Raw genomic sequence first — 19,369 nt, 5'->3', positions numbered from 1 at the left:
CAACAATTATTGGCCTTTCGCGACGGGATTTCTTGTCGTTAATAGTACAATTTCTTGTAGTGTATTTTCACTTAATTTAAGAAAACTAAGTTAAGTTAAATGTTGATAAGTTCAGGAAAATACGGGTCGGCCAGTAGAATTTATAACTAAATAAGTTGTAATAAGTTTAGATAAAGTTTAAATAAATTCAGATAAGATAAAATCAGAAAAATAAGTGAAATCGTGAATAGAACGCATAGTTGCACCATTTCCTTATGAAATATTTTCGCACATTAATACCCATTTTAACCTTAGTTACATTTCACATTTATCATTATTACCTAACTTTCTCTCTCTCATTTTTTGTTATAGCATATGGGCAATTTTGATGTTTATAATATTTTTTTATTTTTTATTTTTTTTGTTGTTAGCTCCCTGTTCACCCTTAGGGTTAATCCGGATTCGGGGCGAGTTGTTGGTGGTTAGGTTCCAGTCCCCTCCCAATTGTTGTTGCGAGGGATCGAACACGGGTTATCCCTACCAAATTTAGCTCCAATCACCACTAAACCAACAAGCAATTGGTTGTTTATAATTTTTCTTTGCCCTACATAAATGGTGCAAGTAAAAAAGCGCAGGAAGTATGGTTTATTAGTTATGGTTACATTATTAACTAAGGCACAATTTAGTCATATAGAGTACTTCATATGTCTCTATTTATTTGTCCAAAACTATTTTTGTCGCTCCTTTAAAAATTATCCTATTTCCTTATATAGTATCAGACCCTCCAACCATTTACTTCTCTTACCTAAACTCATAAAAGTTTAAAAGATAATGCGATCCCCATGTTATTGCAAAATTTTGACCAAACCTTAATAAAAACACGTTTTGCCTATGAGGCAGACAAATAAGGACGGAGAGTATTATTTAGAGGTAAGATTAATGAGAGCTACTCATGTCCTAATCTATCAAGATGGTATATTTAAGCCTTTAAGGTGCATCCATCGTATTCTCACTTTATATGGACAATGTGTGTGAGGAGAAAGTGTGAGGGAACACTCACCCATAGATATAAAAACGGATTTCCCTTCCATTAATATTCCGAGGCAGGCTACATCGCTGGTCACGAGCGACAAACTGACTTCATACCAAGGGCAAAATTGTATTTTCGCTTCATGAGTTGAAAAGTCAAATAAATGACTAAGTATCGGCAATATGACAGTAATTGATACAACAATAACAGTATTTTAATACAACAATGACAGTATTTATGCAAATGATGATAATCTTATATAACACTTGCATATATACTTTTACCCATTTATTTAATATGCAACACTTTTATCCATTCATTTAAATGGTCCATTTACTTTTTCTATTTCATAATACTTGTATACATAATTTCCTTTTTTTTGGGTGATTGTGAAAGTATTTCAATACAACAATGACAGTATATATACAACAATGACAATACTTATATTACCGTTGACAGTATATAACAAGTTAGCAATACTTGTACACATTTATTTAAGGGTGCGCCATCATTCAATATATATATATATATATATATATATATATATATATATATATATATATATATATATATATATATATATATATATATATATATATATATATATACTTCCTCCGTTCCGGAAATATTGCACCATGTTGACTTCACGCTTCCCAACACATAACTTTGACTCATTATCTCTTGAATTATGTATAAGTAAAAATTATAAAAAATTGATATTTAGAAAATATATATCGATATGAATCTAATAAGATTCTATATGATTACATACTTATTACGTATATTTTACAAAAGATAGTCAAAGGCACAACGTGAATAGTGTAAAAGTCAACATGGTGCGATATTTGCGAAACGGGGGAATTATATTTTTTAGGGTGGATATGGGGTCAGTTTGTCGCTGGTGACCAGCGAGGTACACTACTAGCTCTTAATATTCCTGCCTAAAAAATAAGTTACATAAATTGTCAATAAAAACAGGGGAGTTATATATACGGAACATATGCACCACTCTAGAATCACACTTCTCTTCAAATTTCTTAAATTAACCTTCTTTCTTAACGCATCTTAAAGTTTTTGCTTCGTTCATGGCGCAAATATTATCTTCAATTTCTTCGGGCATCAGGTAATATATCATTATTTTTCTGTCTATTTCTTTATAATTAATACATACAAACGGAGATAGTAACACTGATATTTGTTGATTGGGCGATTAATCGATAGCCACACCAATAGTGTTGAAAATGGCTACACAGACCTCGACTGGGACAATATAGGATACGGTGTAACGCCCACGGATTACATGTACATGATGAAATGTTCCAAAGATGAGGAGTTTATAGATGGCCAACTAATTCCATATGGAAATGTTGAGTTGAGCCCTGCTGCTGGTGTTTTGAACTATGGCCAGGTACTTTATTAAGTTGTTAAGATTGAGATTGTAATACTCCCGTTTCATAATGATCTTGACATGTACTTAGTAGTGGAGAGCCCCAGAGAAAAAAAATATTGATATATATAATATTAAATGTCTATATATTGTCAAACTTGTCTTGTCCCAATAGTGGAGTGTTCAATGTTTTACACGAATAATCCAAGATCAAATCCCTATAATGACAAATTATGTACATTGTTTTTTTCTTGGCTTTTTTTTAGCTGACATAAATTTCTCGCCCCCCAACCTGAAATTCCTGGCTCCGCCACTGCATGTACTATATACAAAATATTAAGAAAAATGAGTGAAAATGTGTGAAAAAGTAGGTAAATGTTATGAAATATGTTAAAGTAAGAAAAAGAGTGTGTAAAAGGTGGGTGTATAAAAAAATTGATAAAGAAAGAAAAAGTGAGTGAAAACTGAAAAGCAGGGGGAAAATCATGGGGGGCTGGTGGGGAATCATGCCCCCTGGTTCCAGTTAAAACATCGTTGTGCATCTAAAGAATGATACTCAGGTGTAGCTCAGTTGGTTTGCAAGGAGATACAAACTTTTGACATGTACAAACTTAAGGTTAAATCTAGCACCGTTCATAGACTATTTTACGATTATACAATTATTTTTTATAATATCCAATTTCATTTATTTCTCTCCTTGTAAAAGTTAAAGTATTCACATTATTGGTTTATATAGTACCGATGAAAACTCGAGAGAAAAATAAAAGGAACATTACTTAAGTTTTTTAAAATATTGTGCACGGTAAACTGCATAATTATTTCTGAGAGAAACATCACATATATGGTCTCACTGGTTCTTAAATGGAGCTGGTCCAAGCTAAATTTATTGTGCACCATTTTTTTTTTTAAAGTTAACAACTTAATTCTAATTTATTTTGACGTGTTTATTAGAATAATTGTGAAAAAATAATCAAATTGGTGTCGTTAATGATGCACTCCAAGCATGTCGCTAGATGCCAGCTAGAGCACACACAAGTATTGGTAATATTTAGTCCACTTGACTCAATCTCATGACACTACACAAAGTATAATAGAGGTAAGTAAGAGTCGAACTCTCGAGGATCGAGCGTTTTTTATACTAGCGAGGAACATGTAGCTACTAGCACACTTTACTCTTACTCAACAATCAATGGTTGGGTTGTATGCACAACTTGTCACTAATTGCACAAACGAGATAATCAATATAAAGGGAAATGACTAGAGAAGAAGGATTCCACCTATTACAGCTATGGCAAGTCAAGGTCTCTCTACTCTGCTCAACCATGAATAATTGGCGAATTACAAATTATAGCCTAGGGAGCATTGTACATGTACTACTACAAACCTTTCACACCCCCGATGGTCACAGTGTGGTTCAAGAATTTAGCGTGGTGTTTTCAATTTCTACCTAGGTTCCCGATTGTCACAGTGACAACTAGGTAAATAGAAATGAGGCTCAACACCCACTATAATCAAGCTCCTAGGGGCAACACGATGAATGAGCGCTTTCCCGTGTCAAAGAGAGCGTTTCCTATGTCAACGACTCCGTGTTCAATGCCTATCTAGGAGAACAACTATAACACATGAATCACAACTTTTCCCAAGGGTTTGGAACAATACAACAAACAAGCAAGACCAACCTAAATCCATCTACATGCTCATACACCCATCTCAAGCAAGGAAAAATCCAACAACTAGCAGAGCCCAACAACACCAAAGTTACATACAAAAGTAGAGAGAAGGAAGTTTCATGCCATAATTCTACTAGGGGTCACCCAACCCCTAGGCCTAAGTAAACTACTCACACATAGTGGAACTTAAACCAAGAAGATCTAAGAAAACCATACATGAAAATATGACTTTTTATATCGGGTAAATAAACTCAACCTAAAAGATAAACTTGTGGATGAAAACCAAGAACATACCTAATTGGGTAAAGAAGCTCATCCACAAATCATGAACTAAAAGCCTCAGAAATTAAACTAAAGCAAATGCATAAAAGCTACAAAGAAATTACTTGAATTGAAAGGGGAGATCTTGCTCCCAAATGTGCATAAATTAAAAGACAAATTAAGCTAATTAAGAGTAATCTAGAAAGAAATTAAGGTGGTATGAGCGTGTCACTAAGAGAGAAAGAAAAATGACTTAAAATAAACCCTAAGACACACTCCACATTTGTGGACTTTAGGGTAACCTTCTATTTATACTAAGGGAAACATGTGCCCCAAAAGTAGGGTTACCGTCATACTCTATACGGGAATCATCAGCTCTGCACGACCTCGAGCTGAATCTGGGTAGCAGGTGATGCACGACCCGTGCCAAATGTGCACGACTTGTGCAAGGGTCGTGCATCAGATTTGCAAGACCAAATTCGAATCGTGCACAGTCCGTGCATAGCTGCTTCCCATGGAGATCTTTCTTCCCGGTGCGATATAAGGGTAGCATCATCCGTGCAAGGACCATGCCCCTAACTTCCTTACTTCTCTTCATCACTTCTTTCTTTGTATAAATATCGTGCTCCTTTAAGCTCAAAGACTCGACTTGGTGAAAGCTTTCCTCCCTATTTCTCTTCCTTTGTGAGAGCCTTCAATGGTAGTGATGAGATTGGATGACGAGGATGTCTTGAAGCTTGAACTCGAACCTCATAGGTGTGATCAATCTCTCTTTTGGATTAGCGGGACATCCAAACTCTGTGTCGCTTTAGCTTGGTCTGAAAATATGGAGAGATGATTTTTCCCTAGAAAACAAGCAAAGAAAGGTAATAGAGTAGAAATAGCTCTAATTACAACTATATGAAACTAAACTACGCTAATATGTTCAAAAAAGGATCCTAAATGGATCCTAAAAATGTGCAAATTACAATTAAACATATCAGTTAGTACATATTGTGATTGAATAATGTGATTTTAAGTTAAGATTCTCTTTTAAAAACATATGATTAATTTGATTCATAAAATGGTTACTATATCTAAGAAAAAGTTGGTGTTTAATTTATTGTAGTCACTTTGTAAACAATAAAGATGACTATAAATTAAAAGGGGTGGTAGAGTAAACTGTTTGTTCTACGTTCATGTCTACTCAAGAATAATCCACCCATCTTGCTCAGTTGGCCCCCCAAAGTAAATTTTTTGATTCCGCCACTGGTGAAAAAATATAAATTTAGTTAAATTATGTTGAGACATAGGTAGTATACATGGTTTAATTTGTGTTGAAGCTTTGTTTTATCTGGAAGGGTCTATTTGAGGGAATAAAAGCACGAAGAAGAGAAGATGGAAGGATTGTGTTATTCCGGCCTGATGAAAATGCATTACGCATGAAAGTAGGCGCCGAAAGAATGTGTATGCCTTCTCCTTCTGTTGATCAGTTCATTGATGCAGTCAAGAAGAGTGCTCTAGCCAATAAACGTTGGGTATATATATAAAGATTTCTCCACGTTTGTCTATTTCTATTTTTATGATCTACGTAGTAATTCTTTATTGATTAATAAACTTATTTTGCTATAATGTAACAGATTCCTCCTCCGGGGAAAGGTTCACTTTATATTAGACCTTTGCTCCTAGGAACTGGTCCGATTCTTGGTATGTCCCCGGCTCCTGAGTACACATTCCTTATTTACGTTACTCCTGTTCGTAATTGCTATTTTAAGGTAATTTCTGATCATGTTGAAATTTATCTGTTTTTGGTGTAAACTTAATTAATAAATGTACTATATTCTAATATAATTGTCCGAGCTTTCTCTTCTAAAAGGAAGGGAGCACCGGTTTACACTTGTATGTTGAGGATCAATTTCATCGTGCATTTCGTGGTGGTGCTGGTTATGTGAAGTCGATTACCAACTATGCACCGGTAAGCAAATATTGTCAATGTAAAATTTTAATCATTATCATCTTTAATTATTGTTATAATAGATGCAAATAAAGAATAAATAACGTAATAAATAACGCAGAGAATTTAACGTGGTTCACCAACAATGTGTTAGCTACGTCCACAGGCAGAGGGGAGGAAAGTTTTATTGACCTTGAGGATTACAGATTGCAGAATACGACTAGGTTATGAACTAAAAAGTTTATATAGTACTCTCTAGACAGATGCGGAAAACCCAGAAAGGGGCTTGACTGATTCAAGGCATTATCTAACAAATCTCCACCTTGACTTGAATCCTCTCACAAATAACAGATGTACCAGATGCACCATTATAATGCCAGATGTACCAGAAACTCCTCTGCCTCAGATGCTGACCTCAAAAGGGCAATCAACAACTCCTAACATTTAGCAAGTTCAAACAGTGTTGAAACTTGCTATGTGGAACCGACTTGGTGAACACATCGGCTGGGTTATCAGCAGTACCCACTTTGTTCACCTTAATTCTCTTCTCACTTCTCAGAAAATGATACCTTACATCGATGTGCTTAGTCCTCTCATGATGTACTTGATCCTTAGCTAAACAGATTGCACTGAGACTGTCACAGTACACTATAGCCTGATCATGATGTAGACCCAAATCACTGACCAACCCTTTCAACCATATTCCCTCTTTTGCTACTTCTATCAAAGCCATGTACTCTGCTTCTGTAGTAGACAAAGTCACTGTAGGTTGCAAAGTAGCTTTCCAACTGACAACTGAACCACCAAGAGTGAAAGCATAACCAGTCATAAATCTTCTACTGTCAACATCTCCAGCATAATCAGAGTCTGAAAACCATGTCACCAAACACTCTGTATCACCTCCATAAATGAGACCAACATAAGATGTACCTTTTATGTACCGAAAAATCTTCTTCACAGCTTTCCAATGCTCCTTTCCCGGTTCACCCATAAACCTACCAACAACACTAACAGACTGTGCTAAATCAGGTCTAGTGCAGACCATTGCATACATCAAGCTTCCTACTGCACTAGCATAGGGAACTCAAGATATGTACTCCTTCTCCTCAGCAGACTTAGGTGCAAAAGCAACCGACAGATGTGCATTTGCAGCACTAGGAGTATCTATGGGCTTTGCTGTTGACATGCCAAATCTTGACAAAATCTTCAGAATATATCCCTTATGTGATAAGAAGAGCTTCTTTTTGCTTCTATCCCTATAAATCTCCATCCCCTGAATTTTCCGAGCCGCACCCAAATCTTTCATCTCAAACTCAACACTAAGGAGATCCTTCAACTTTTGAACATCAGACTTGTTCTCTGCAGCTAGCAACATATCATCTACATACAGGACCAGATAAATCAATGAACCATTTGCTGCCATGCTATAGTAAACACAACAATCATACGTACTCCTGGTGTAGCCAATCTCTATCATATAGCTGTCGAATCTCTTATACCACTGCCTCAGAGACTGCTTTAGTCCATACAAGGACTTCTTCAACTTGCAAACATAATCTTCCTTACCAGGAACCTGAAAATCATCTGGCTGAGTCATGTATATCTTCTCTTCCAACTCTCCATGCAGAAAAGTCGTCTTCACATCTAGTTGTTCAAGCTCCAGATCCTGATGTGCAACTATTGCTAGTAGCACCCTGATGGAAGTGTAGTCTACTCCCTCTCTCTGAGTGAACCCTCTAGCTACTACTCGAGCTTTATATACTTGATACCCTCAACAAATGTTTCTCCTTCCTTTTTCTTGTAGACCCATTTACAAGTGACGATCTTTCTTTCTCGAGGTCTCTAGGTTAATTCCCAAGTCTGATTCTTATGAAGTGACTCCATCTCATCTCCCATTACAGCAAGCCATTCGGTAGACTCAGTACATGTGACTGCTTCTTTGTAGGTGGATGGCTCATCAGAGTCAGGATCCACCTCTTCAGCAACCTGTAGTGCATAGGCCACCACATCTTCAAAACCATATCTCTTGGGAGGCATCCGATAATTAGCTCTCTTTGATCAATCAAGAGCCAAACTGTGCTGAATCGCTATTGGTAATGAAGAAACTGATGGTTCTGATTCTGACTGTGGTTGTTGACCTTCATCTTGTGGTTCACTCTGATCTAGTGACTTGTTGCTCCACCTGTTTTTCAACACTACCACTTTCTAACACAACAATAAACTTCACAGTAGGGTTAAACATAAAATTTTCATCAAAGACTACATTTCTACTTAGTAAACCCTCTTTTCAGATGGGGACTAGATACTATACCCTTTAACCCCATCCCCATAGCCTACAAATACTCCCTTTTTAGCTCTTGGATCTAATTTACCCTCATTTACATGATAATAAATAGTACAACCAAAAGCTCTTAAACTAGAGTAATCAGCAGGCTTACCAGACCACACCTCAATAGGGATTTTGAGATGTATACCTGTGCGAGGTCCACGATTGATCAGATAACAAGATGTACTAACCACTTCTGCCCAAAATCTTCTAGTTAGTCCAGCATTAGAAAGCATGCACCTAGCTCTCTCCAGAAGTGTCTGATTCATACGTTCTGCTACACCATTTTGTTGTGGTGTATCCCTGATTGTATGATGCATAGCAATCCCTTCATTCTTGCAGAACTCATCGAACTCAGACCAACAAAATTCCAGACCATTATCAGTTCGCAGCCTTTTGATCTTCTTCCCTATTTGATTCTCCACTAATGCCTTCCACTGCCTGAAATTCTTAAAAGCTTCACTTTTATGCTTCATAATGAACAACCAAGTCATCCTTGAGAAATCATCAATCATTGACACAAAATATCTGTGACCCCCTAAAGACTCTACACAGGAAGGACCCCAACAATCAGAATGGATGTAATCAAGTGTGCCTTTTGTTCTGTGTATACCTTTAGGGAACTTGCTGCGATGTAGTTTCCTAAAAATACAATGTTCACAGAATTCAAGATCCGTGACCTTGTGACCACAAAGAAGATCCACCTTTGACAGAATTTGCATCCCTCTTGCATTCATGTGACCAAGCCTTATATGCCATAACTTGTTCATGTTCTCTTTATCAATCTCTGAGGATGCAACAGCAACAGAACCTGATAACGTAGATCCTTGAAGAAAATACAAGGTACCACGTTTTACACCTTTCAGAACCACATTCGAACCCTTGCAGACATGTAAAACTCCACCTTCACCCTGAAAACTGAAACCCTTGTTGTCTAACATACTCAAAGATATCAGATTCTTTGTCATAAGTGGAACATGCCTAACATCATTCAATGTGCAGAATTTACCATCACGTGTCCGATTTTAATTGATCCTACTCCAACCGCCTTATAAACAGAACTATTAGCCATAGAAATATTTTCACCGTCTACTTGCTCGTAGGTTGTAAACCACTCCCTGCGCGGACATATATGATAAGTCGCTCTAGAATCAAGGATCCACACATCACTGTGATGCGTGTGCTCATCAGCAACTAGAGCAATATCCTCTTCAGAATTGGTATCAGCTACCGCAGCAGTACTTGGCGATTTATCCTTTGCCTCTTCTTCTTGGGACAATCAGATTTCCAGTGTCCCTTCTCCTTACATCAATTACAGACATCATTAGGTTTAGAACCCTTAGACACTGGTTTCTTGAATTTCTTCTTCCCCGAATTTCCATGCCCATAACTCCCACTAGCTACTAACCTAGCAGCCTGATTATCTGTACCTATACCAGTCGCCTTATGGCGCAACTCTCTAGTATGGAGGGACGATCTAACCTCCTCTAGTGAAATAGTATCTCTACCAACAATAAACGATTGCACGAAATTTTCATACGATAATGGTAAAGAAACTAACAGAATTAAAGCAGCATCCTCATCTTCAATTTTAACATCAATATTACACAATTCTAATAAAATTGTGTTTAATTGATCAAAGTGATCTCGGAGAGGCATACCTTCCTGCATTCGCAGACTGAACAGACGTTGCTTTAGAAGCAACTTATTGGTTAAAGACTTTGTCATATAAAGACTCTCGAGCTTAACCGACAGACCTTGTGCGGCTTCCTCCTCCGCGACCTCGGTGATGATATCGTCAGCAAGACACAACAAAATCGTCGAGTGTGCCTTCTCCTCTAGAACAGCCATCTCATCGGTGATTGGATCTGCCGACTTCCTAGCAAGCGGCTCCCACAACCCTTGTTGTTTCAACAAGGCTCGCATCTTGATTCGCCATAAACTGAAACTATTACTCCCGGTAAATTTCTCGACCTTCACGTTAATACCAGACATCTTTCTCAACTGAAATTTCAAACCCTAGAACATATCCGGCTCTGATATCAGTTTGTTATAACAGATGCAAAGAAAGAATAAATAACGTAATAAAGAACGCAGAGAATTTAACGTGGTTCACCAACAATGTGTTAGCTACGTCCACATGCAGAGGGGAGGAAAGTTGTATTGATCTTGAGGATTACAGATTACAGAACCCTAAACCCCTAAACCAGGGGCATCGCCTCTGGACCCCGACTCGCTGACCGGGCAGCGAGATCCCCGTGCTGGGGCCTGCAGTAAGGGGTTTGACTGATTCAAGGCATTATCTATCAATTATAATGGCTAAATTTTTTAAAAAGTTAGACGATTATAACAATACCCACTGATTCAAAAAATTTATTTATTTTTCTAAAATGAAAATCACAATAGATAATTAATGTAGATTATATGAATAATGTTAAAAGTCAAACTGTTTCAACTAGTATATGTATTTGTAGTCCTTTAATTTCTTACTAGTAGTGTATATAATCTTTCAATCTGTTATGTTCAGGTTTTGAAACCTTTGACAAATGCAAAAGACAGGGGATTTTCAGATGTTTTGTATCTTGATTCTGTTAGCGGCAAATATATAGAGGAGGTTTCTTCTTGCAATATATTTATCGTCAAGGTAGTAGTTCTTATACCAATCTATATATCCTACTGGCTACACATGAAAGTAGTATCTTTTACTTTTTTTTAAAACGAATACCTTAAATTATGTTTTTATTTTGGAAAAACTACTTCTACTTTATAATTTCTCATTTTAATATTAGCCCGTCTGCTATGTGACCAGTCACACCATCAACTTGATGGTATGACACATTCACATAAAATCTGATTTGCTCGAACTAAACTGGTGTAAAACAAATCTATAAAAAAAAGCGCAAAATGAATTAAAGTGATGCTGGATATTGATTAATTAAGTGGTGAAGCTGTAAAGCATTATTTGCGACCTACGTACCAATGCAAGGTCATATTTGTTTTTTCTCTTTTTGTTCGGTGGTTAAACACACTGTGCATTTGTTTACGTAATTATAAATTGAGAAGTACAGTAAGTACTATCACATTATTGAGCAGTTACTTAACATAAAATCTAGAGTTACTGTCTTAAGTGAATATGTAACTTGATTAAAAGTAACTCTTCTAAAATAATAAAAATAACTGGAATTATAAAAAGTGGTAACGCTTAGTAATATTAGGAGTAGTTTTGCCCATTGTTTAAAAGTAACACCATTAACATACAAAAAGTAACCCCAACAAAACAATAAATTAAGCAATTTCCTAATGTTGTAAGTAACTAAGTAACTAGATCGATTAAAAGTAGCTATTCTAAAACCATAAAAGTAACTGAAATGGTAAATAGAAGTAATCAATTATAAACAAAAGTAATCCTTAATTAGAAATATTAGTAGTAATTGTGTCTGTTATTTAAAAGTAACATCATTAACATACAAAAAGTAACGTACCCTAGTAAAAGACTAAGTTCTTAATATTTTAATTGAGTAAGTAACTGGATTAAAAGTAACTCTATTAAAACTATAAAGTAATTGAAACTATAAATTAAAGTAACTAATTACAAATAAAAATAACCATGAGTAATATATTAGTGATAATTGTACCTAACATTTAAAAGTAACACCAATAACCTATACGTAGTAACATCTAATCCTTACTAAAAATTAGAGGAACGTACTCCTAATATTTTATATGATACAAAGCCCCTTAAAAAATGTACTTTGTATCAATAAGGTTAAAACAAAGCAGAGCTTATGCGCATATCTATTACTTTACTTTACTATATACTAAAAGAGGCACCAGGAATTGACACGTGTCATTCCTTTTATATAAATGTTTATAAATGTACCAACTTATAAACATTTTTTCCCGCCAAAAATCATTTCCTAATTTTTTTTTTAATTTTATTCTATTTTTATTTTCTCTCCTTTTATATAAATGTTTATAAATAGAAATAGAAAAAATTATAGGATTATTAAATATGACATTATTAAACAATTTTGGTAATATTTAGTCAGATCTTCATATCAATAATAATATTTTGTTCATATTAAGCATATCGATCAAATATTTAATTCGGTCAAATCATCATGTTAAACATATAAAATATATAATACGTAATAGAGCGGAAATTGTATATTATATGATAAAATGAGTACGTTCGAGATTTATTAATTACGCAATAGATTTAAGGGATAAATATTTTAGTTAAAAAAGATAGTCAATTAATATTTTTCAAATAACTGTGCATGCACGGGACCTAATCTAGTACTTTGTATATAATTAAGTGTCAGATGAGTTAATGATAAAATTTTAAGGAGTTACTATTAAAGGTATAATTGGGTTACATATAAATTTTAGAAATCAAAGAAGAATACATAAATAAAGGGGGAAAAAAACGTTGATGGTGATCATCAATAAGTTAATCAGGAAAGTTTTCTTCTCTAAATCATCTTGGTCTTTTTCCCCCACAACTTTGGAGGTACAAATCCTCATTCTCACCCATCTGAAGTTCCGATTTCGAATTCGAGTATTGCAGATGTGTAGGTGGTTCTAGTTTGATGTTGAAGAAGATTTTGGATTGAAGAGATTTCTATAGATTTAATTTCATTTCCATTGCCAAAAAAATGTTAGGTTGCGTTTGGAAACTTGAGTTTCATTTCAATTCCTTCATTTCAAATGTGGGAATTGAAATGTTGAAATTCAATTCCAAATTCATTGTTTGGCAAATACTAGAATTTCAAATTTAATATTTCAATTCCACTTTTTTATTTGGGAAAAAAGGAACTTCAACCTCTCTTATTTAATTGGATGCAGATTCTTGGCATGTAAACTAATATTTCAGTAATAAAAAAAACATTAGACCCCAAAAAATCAAGAACAAATGGCATTCACTGAAACTGACCAAGATGGATAAAGTCACGAAAGTGTGATAATTCAACAACAATTAAATATTTTATTTCATTGAATTATTTGATTAATCAATAAACAGAATTCAAAGTTAAATGATTAATTAACACCATTAGAATTTGGGAAAACACTAAACCCTAACTTTTCGAAACTTATTGTCTTCAATCTCGTCATAGTGTCGGCAAACTTAACGGCAGGCTGCAAACCGACGACGACAAACAAGATTCGAGTCGTCTATCCTCGAGGCCGATGACGTCATCATGATCGGAATACATCTCTTTCATCATCTGATCCACTTCTTCCGGTGACGTTTCCGATCTGATTTCCTTCGCGTACTACGCCGAAGAATTCATCAACGGAGATGTTTTCGCACAAATCAAACCCTAAAATCTCAAAATTTGGAGAAATTTCGGAATTTTTAAGCGCGAGTATAAAATCAAACCTCCCAAAATCTTATATTAGTACCAGAAATTCAGAATTTGGGGAAAACATCAAAACCTAAAAAATTAATTTTTGGAAAAATCAAACCCTACAAAAATCCATTCAAGGAAGATACGGTGAGAGAAGTGCAACTCGATTGGATTCGCGGAAGATAGAGTGAGAGAAGAAGCTGGAAGGAGTTTTAATGGCGATGTAGGAGAAGAAGTTGGTGAGAGAGGAGAAGAGCGTCTGGGAGAGTGGAAGCGTGACTGCGTGAGAGAGGAGAAGAGCGGCTGTGATTTTTAACGTGGAATTTGAAACGACTTCATTTGAGAAAGGATTTGAAATTCCATGGATTGGGTATATTTTCTAAGAGGCTTGGATTTGGGCCAAATCCAATTCTAAATACTTTGTATTTCCAAACAGCTGATTTGGCCCAATTCCATCATTTGAAATGAAATCCCTCCATCCAAACAGGCCATAAGGTTAATTTGTGAATATGAACATGTCATGCACACCATCAATTGATGGTGTGTCTTGCCACATATAAGACTTTAGGTTTTAAAATTAAGATATCTTTTTTCGTTTTTAAATTTTTTAAGTGAGTCAAAGTTTATTCATTTGCCCCGTAAGGAATCCATAAATACAATGCTTTTGAAACTTTGTCAAGGATAAAACGAATCAAAAAGGGATAGTCTAGTATCACAGTTAGTTTCTAATGTTAGGATTTTTAATTTTGAGAGCCAATGATTTAAATTGAATCATGTACTAAAAAATAGTCATACTTATATTAACCATGTTGATTTGGAGAACTGAAAACAAAAAACTGAAAATTTAACTACTTTTATGGTTTTTAGTTTCACAAAAACAAAAAACAGGAAACAAAAAACGATATGAGCGGGCCAAAAATTTTGTTAAAAATATTTGTGAAGAATGAAACGAGTTTTTTTTTAAAATACCGGTATCTATGAAATCTTTACAAAAATGAATAACTTTTGAGTCGCTTAAAATGATTAAGAAACAAAAGAGATACTTCCTCCGTTGCGGAAGTATCGCACCATTTGTTTTTTACACTATTCACCTTACGACTTTGGCAATTTTTTGTGATTCGTACATAATGAAATTTTAGTCATGTGTGGTCATATTAGATTTGTCTTGATATAGATTTTCTAAAAAAATTTTATATATATTTTTGACTTGCACACGATTTGAGATATTAAGAGTCAAACTAATGATTAGAAAAGTAAAAGTCAACCATGGTGCAATATTTCGAGGAAGTATATATCTTAGTTTTAAAATGTGAATAGCGTAAAATTATAGTACTTCCATAACAGAAATATAGTTTAAGGTCATTGTTCACAAAAAGAAAAGTGATAGGTAGTTGTTCGCAAAATCAATAAAATAAAGGAAAATTTGTCAGAATTGACTTTTTAAAACACTAAAATTGTGAGAAATGACCTTTTATAAAAAATTTGTGAAAGAAGGCCCAATTGGGATTTTTTGTTGTGAATCAGGACCAAATGTGATTTTTCGGTAGTCAATGACTTTTTTCCGGCGTTGACCGCCACATGACACGCACGTGTTTCATTTTTTAACAAATTTTTTTTTTAAAAAAAAAGACTTCCCTCCAATTTTAGTCACATTCAATTTCCTTTTCCAACAACGATGTTGGAGTTTGCGATATGAGATCGGTTTTCTACTTTTCTTACATGCCATTTTAATTTTCCAACGACTGGTTTTATGTTCGTCAGTAAGATGGTTCAGTTGAATTGAAAATGTACACTTTTGGCACTTAATTATAGGACAAAACAATCTCAACTCCAGCAACAAATGGAACTATTCTTCCAGGAGTGACAAGGAAAAGCATGATTGAAATAGCCCGTGATATTGGTTTTAAGGTAATCGTTTTGTATTAAGCCTAATTCACCGTCCAAGTTGAACAACATCTCATCTATAACAATTCTTTTCTCTTTCTATCAAGTTATTCTGGTTGCAATACTTAACTGGTTCAACTTGCGCCTTTAGGTTGAGGAACGCCAAATTTCAGTGGAGGAATTGCTCGAAGCAGATGAAGCTTTCTGCACTGGGACTGCTGTCGTGGTTGTGCCTGTGGGCAGTGTCACATACCAAGCCCAAAGGTATCCATGCCTTGAGTTTCGTACTTCGTATTCATTTACGTACACTTTTAAATGGGTCATGGATATGGAGAAATAAAACACAGTAACCATGTGTTTGGTAGGCGGTAATAAATAATATTAACCATAGATGAAGTACTCCTTCCGTCCCTTAATACTCGCACCGCTTTTTTTTTGGGCCGTCCTTTAATACTTGCACCACTTCTATAAGTGGAAATCTTTACCAATATTATATTATTTCTCACATTACCTACTTACCCACCTACACCCCTACTCCATACAAAAAATCATTTAAAAATCCATACCTATCACCCACCACTCCCCACCCCTTACACATTTCCCACTAACTATATTAAAAAAATACCCACTATCAACTAACACCTATTAAATTAATAAATCAATTCAAATGTCTTAAACTCCGCACCGGTCAAATCGGTGCGAATATTAAGGGATGGAGGGAGCATAATTTTTAAATAAAATGTTAAGAAAAGCCGAATACCAAAACCTAATACATCTTACTTTTTGGACGAATTTTCATTATCGTGGCCGTACATTAATTATAATGTGTTAAGAGTAATAGCCCACATGCAAGTGAGACTCATTAAAGAGGATGACTAAAATACATACGGAGTAAAAGAATAGTGGACTGCTCCATCTATCAATAATTATTTTAGGATAAAACTGTATCAAGTTTAAATGTGGTCAGACTCTTCTGCGACATTAAACTCGACTTGACCCAGTTAGATGTATCCTTTCAGTGATGCATTCCCTGTGCTTATTTATAAATGTGAAAGTTTTGTTATGCAAAAATTTGCAGGGTAGAATACAAGACAACAAACATCAATTCAGTGAGTGAGAGGTTGTTGTCAACATATGACGCAATTCTTAATGGTCAGCTTGGAGGCAAGAATACTGGTTGGTTAGTTGAAATTAACTAAGGTGGTGCTATACTTTTTCACCATGGAACAGATCGACGGACCTTCAATTAAATGATTCTGTTTTGCAAATTTTCTAAATTTTGCTTCCTCTGTTCTTTTTGTTCTTTACGTTTGGTTTTTTATACGTTTATTAACGATTAATTAACGTATATTGAGATTCCTCTATTTTTTTTATTTAAACAAGACAAATTACGTATATTTTATAATGTTTTCACTTTTATCAAAATTCTGATATTGGGAAAATGAGAAAAATTTAATGTCCCAATGAAAAAATGTGAAAGATTAAGTGACCCAATGAATTTAATTGGTTAAAATAATTATTGGACACAATTTTAATAGAATATTAAAGCATTTACGTGATAATCTAATATATATATATATATATAAGGAAAATTTGGTAATATTAATCCAACCTTTGGCCGATTTTCTTTTATTAATCCCACCTACGACATATTTTTTAATAATCCCACCTTTACTACCCGACGACTTTTATTGGGCTTAAGTGGCCGGTAATCGGTGAAAAAGTCAACGAGATGGTGATGAATTGATGATGATGACTGAATATATCAAGAGAGAGTACTGCCATGTAGAGAAATAATGCCGCTTACAACAGTTTTATGACCTGTTGGGCCCAATAAAAGTTGTTGGGTAATAAAGGTGGGATTATTAAAAAATATGTCGTAGGTGGGCTTAATAAAAGAAAATCGGTCAAAGGTTGGATTAATATTACCAAATTTTCCTATATATAAAGGAGACATATTTGCTGAATTATTAGAGCGCCACATAGGATTACTAATGGTTTCGGCCAATGAAAAATAAGATTTCTAATTTATTTTTGAATTAAAAAAATCGATTGCCACGTAGATAATTAATTAGGTGCCACGTAGATAATTAATTAGGTGCCACGTAGATATTTTAATTAATTAATTACTAATATATACAACTCCATCTAAAATCAAACACTATAATAATTAAAAAATAAATCTAAAATAAAATTCATCCAAAATCAAACACTAATCTAAAATAAAATAAATAAAATTCAATTTAAAATCAAACATTAATCCAATAGGCATATTTGCTGAATTATTAGAGCGCCACGTAGGATTACTAATGGTTTCGGCCAATGAAAAATAAGATTTCTAATTTATTTTTGAATTAAAAAAATCGATTGCCACTTAGATGATTAATAAGGTGCCACGTAGATATTTTAATGAATTAATTACTAATATATACAACTCCATCTAAAATTAAACACTCTGATAATTAAAAAATAAATCTAAAATAAAATTCATCCAAAATCAAACGCTAATCTAAAATAAAATAAATAAAATTCAATTTAAAATCAAACATTAATCCAATATTAGAGCGTCACGTATGAAAACTAATGGTTTGGGACAATGAAAAATAAGATTTCAAAATTAATTTTGAATTAAAAAGTCGAGTGCCACGTAAATAAATAATTAAGTGTCACGTAGATATTTTTATTAATTAATTATTAATATCACGCATATACAATTTCATCCCAAAACAAACACTCTCATAATTATAAAAAAAATCTAAAGTGAAATTCAATGCATAATAAAAAACTAATCTAATCTAGCACAAAGAATATAAAATTGGTACATACATAGGAGTTTTATTTAAAAATAAAAATTTAGTATATAATGAAAATCTAGTATATAATGAAATGTAAAGAATATATTGAGACACCCAAAAAGGAGAATGTAAAGAAAAAAAACCCGGAAGGAATAGTAAATAAGATGTTCTTCGACGAAAGAGCTTTTGTGCACTCTAGGGCCATATGGCCAAATGTGTGACTTTTATAACCCTTGTGCCTGTTTTAGGTGTGGTTATTGGACATAGTGTATATGGATATTTTTGGCAAATCGGACAAGTAAAAGTGATTTAAGACGATTTCCCTTTCCCTTTATTTAAATTGTACATAAAATTTATTACTACTAGTTACCCGGTACGTGCATTGCACGTATCAAACATAACAACTATTTATAAATAATGATGATATTTACAAAGCTACAATCTAATCTTGTTATAAAATTTGATGTTTACATTAATAAAGGATGCAATTCCAACGGTACAAGACAATACACATTTATACCGTCATATGTAGCCAATTATATTTGATTGATTATGTAGTTAATTATATTTGATAAAACCCATCTTCTTTACCTTCCTCTTCATCCACAAAACAAAACCTGCACAATAAAATTGACCTTCCTCTTCATCTCCAAAACATACATATGTAGAGTAATCGGAGTAACGTCATGGTAACATCGTGATGCAAATGTAATATATGCAAACAAATTTATCACCAAAACTAAAATAATTAAA

At 34.2% G+C, this 19,369-nt stretch overlaps 1 protein-coding gene across 1 annotated transcript; it reads left to right on the top strand.

The window, feature by feature from the left end:
• The first annotated feature begins 1,983 nt into the window (after positions 1-1,983).
• LOC110799475 (branched-chain-amino-acid aminotransferase 2, chloroplastic) lies at positions 1,984-17,210 on the top strand. The gene is made up of 9 exons (XM_022004743.2): positions 1,984-2,132; positions 2,231-2,417; positions 5,668-5,844; positions 5,947-6,081; positions 6,183-6,281; positions 11,114-11,230; positions 15,750-15,845; positions 15,973-16,085; positions 16,900-17,210. The coding sequence occupies exons 1-9, from the start codon at positions 2,095-2,097 to the stop codon at positions 17,018-17,020; spliced, it is 1,083 nt and encodes a 360-aa protein (XP_021860435.1). The 5' UTR covers positions 1,984-2,094; the 3' UTR covers positions 17,021-17,210.
• Positions 17,211-19,369: the final 2,159 nt, after the last annotated feature.

This window comes from Spinacia oleracea, chromosome 2, assembly GCF_020520425.1.
Source record: "Spinacia oleracea cultivar Varoflay chromosome 2, BTI_SOV_V1, whole genome shotgun sequence".
NCBI lineage: Eukaryota > Viridiplantae > Streptophyta > Magnoliopsida > Caryophyllales > Amaranthaceae > Spinacia > Spinacia oleracea.
Note: the sequence above shows the minus strand (reverse complement) of the source record. Positions and strands in the feature narration are given on the sequence as shown.

What these genes read in the sequence shown, in the direction of transcription:
- LOC110799475 (XM_022004743.2), top strand. Translation starts at nt 2,095, where the DNA reads ATGGCGCAAATATTATCTTCAATTTCTTCGGGCATCAG. An exon ending in GTGTTTTGAACTATGGCCAG is followed by an intron (nt 2,418 to 5,667) that starts GTACTTTATTAA and finishes TTTATCTGGAAG; the next exon opens with GGTCTATTTGAGGGAATAAA. An exon ending in CTCTAGCCAATAAACGTTGG is followed by an intron (nt 5,845 to 5,946) that starts GTATATATATAA and finishes ATAATGTAACAG; the next exon opens with ATTCCTCCTCCGGGGAAAGG.